This window comes from Penaeus chinensis, chromosome 36, assembly GCF_019202785.1.
Source record: "Penaeus chinensis breed Huanghai No. 1 chromosome 36, ASM1920278v2, whole genome shotgun sequence".
Classification (NCBI taxonomy): domain Eukaryota; kingdom Metazoa; phylum Arthropoda; class Malacostraca; order Decapoda; family Penaeidae; genus Penaeus; species Penaeus chinensis.
The window spans coordinates 5,099,902-5,102,401 of NC_061854.1; the positions used below are offsets into that span (position 1 = coordinate 5,099,902).

A 2,500-nucleotide genomic window follows, 5' to 3' on the forward strand; every position below is an offset into this window, starting at 1 on the left:
TCACGTGGTAGGTGTTAGAGGTCATGTGGTAGGTGTTAGAAGTCAGATGCTAGGTGTTAGAGGTCACGTAGAAGGTTTTATGTACTAGAGGTCACGTGGTAGGTGTTAGAGGTCATGTGGTAGGTGTTAGAAGTCAGATGCTAGGTGTTAGAGGTCATGTGGTAGGTGTTAGGGGTCACGTGGTAGGTGTTAGAGGTCACGTGGTAGGTATGTGTCAGAGGTCACGTGGTAGGTATGTGTCAGAGGTCACGTGGTAGGTGTTAGATATTAGAAGTTATGTGTTAGGTGTTTAGTTGTGTTAGGTGGTAGAGATTATATGTTAAGTGTTAGGTCTTAGGTCTGAGATGTGTTATGTGTGTTATATATCAGGTCCGATGTGTTAGGTGTGTTAGATAGATAGGTTTTATGCACGTTAGATGTGTCAGCAGTCATTATATGTGTTACAAGTACTACTGTGTTGTGATATGCACGTGTAAATTTATGAATCCACGAACCTGATATATCTCACGCTAAATGCCAAGGAAAAAAAAACGAAATTAAATCAGACAAATAAATAAATAAACAAAAAAACACACACAAAAAAAAACAAGAGCATAAACAAATACAACAAATAAATAAGCAATAGAATTCTTACGTCGACGTTTGCTTGAATAGATTTCAGGGAATCGAGTTTTCCTTGGTTGGCAGACAGAAGATCATTTTGCTGTAGAGAGAAGGCAACATCAGCCGGTTATTCTTGAACAAACAGATGCCTCTGCTTGTTTATATTCAGTAAAGGTAATATTAGATGTATATATAGGTTTATATGTACGTGAGTGCATCATATGTGTATGTGTGCGTATATATACACACACACACACACATATATATAATATGTATATATGTATATGTATATATGTGTGGTGTGTGTGTGAGTGTGTGTGTGTGTAGTGTGTGTTGTGGTGTGTGTGTGTTTGTGTGTGTGTTGTATGTATGTATACATACCACTTGTACAAGATGCCTCGCTTGTATATTCGTGTAAGTGATGTATTATAGTTGTGTGTCATATTGTATGTTATCTATCACACACACACACATATAATATATATGTATAAAGTATATGTAATATGTTGTTGTGTTGTTGTGTAGTGTTCGTGTGTTAGTGTGTGTGTATGTATGTATACATACTGTAAAACAATGCTCGCTGTTTAATCATAAGTAGATAAGAAAAATGTTTATATACTGATGTGTATTGTGAGTGCTATATATACATACACACACACACACCTATATATATATATATATATATATATATATATTATATATATTAATATGTATATATGTGTGTTGTGTGTGTGTGTGTGTGTGTGTGTGTGTGTGTGTGTGTGTGTGTGTGTGTGTGTGTGTGTGTGTGTGTGTGTTAGCTTACAAAATAAAAATAGAGGAAGAAGAATAAAAAAAAAGGGAAAAAAGAGAAAAAAATTTTAAAAAATCAAGAAGGAAAGAAAAAAAGAAAAAAGGAAAAAAAGAAAAAAAGAGAAAGCAAAGAAAAAACGCAAAGAGAAAGAAAAAAGAAAAGGAAAAGAAGAAGAAGAAGAAGAAGGAGAAGAACAAGAAGGAAAATAACAAGAAGAAGAAGATGAAGAAGAAGGAGGAGGAGGAGAAGAAGAAGAAGAAGAAGAAGAAGAAGAAGAAGAAGAAGAAGAAGAAGAAGAAGAAGAAGAAGAAGAAGAAGAAGAAGAAGAAAAAGAAGAAGAAGGAGGAGGAGGAGAAGGAGGAGAAGGAGGAGAAGAAGAAGAAGAAGGAGAAAAAGAAGACAAAGATGAGGAAAAAGAAGAAGAAAACCAATTACCTCTCTGAGCTGTCTTTCCAGACTCTCAAGATCGTTCTTCATAGGATCGATCAATTTCTGGCAGTTGGATAAGTGGTAATTTCTGAAATAAAAAAACAAAAACTAATTAGATAATGCATAAACCTACACAAGTCTACACACAAGCACTTGCGTACATGCACACATAGTTTCGTACATTCATACATGCATGAATATGTGCATACATAATTTCATGCATAACAAATGCGTTCACGCATATATACATACGCTCAAAGCACGTATGCACACAGGTATGACAGGCATATATGCAATGCCATTCAAGCAAGCAAACATGTGAAAAGAAAAGAAAGGAAAGAAAAAAAGAAAAAGAAAAAAGACAAAATATCTAAACAAACGGACGTAAACAAAACAAGAGGCATTCGAGCAAATGCAAATAACAACAATCAAGCATGTGTAAATATGAAAAAAAAAAAATATATATATATATATATAGGCTTAAAGATCCACCTTTCCCCAACATACCAGCGTAGAAAACACGACCCAATCACATATCAACAAAAAACAGCATAGCCAAACCGACATACACGAAATCACACAGACAACCTAAGCTCCCCCAACATACCACCATAATTAACATAACCCAACGAATATATCCACAAAAAAGCCTCCCCCACCCTACATACTCGCGAA

The 2,500-nt window shown here is 35.1% G+C and overlaps 1 protein-coding gene across 2 annotated transcripts in view; it reads right to left on the bottom strand.

The window, feature by feature from the left end:
• The window catches only part of LOC125044759, a 4,735-nt gene that overhangs the window by 755 nt on the left and 1,480 nt on the right, over positions 1–2,500 (bottom strand). For both annotated transcript variants that reach the window (XM_047641669.1, XM_047641670.1), the window contains exons 3-4: positions 1,832–1,913; positions 635–703 (exon numbers count right to left, since the gene is read on the bottom strand). In XM_047641669.1, coding sequence (XP_047497625.1) covers positions 635–703; positions 1,832–1,913 — 151 coding nt within the window. The remainder of the gene's footprint in view (positions 1–634; positions 704–1,831; positions 1,914–2,500) is intronic.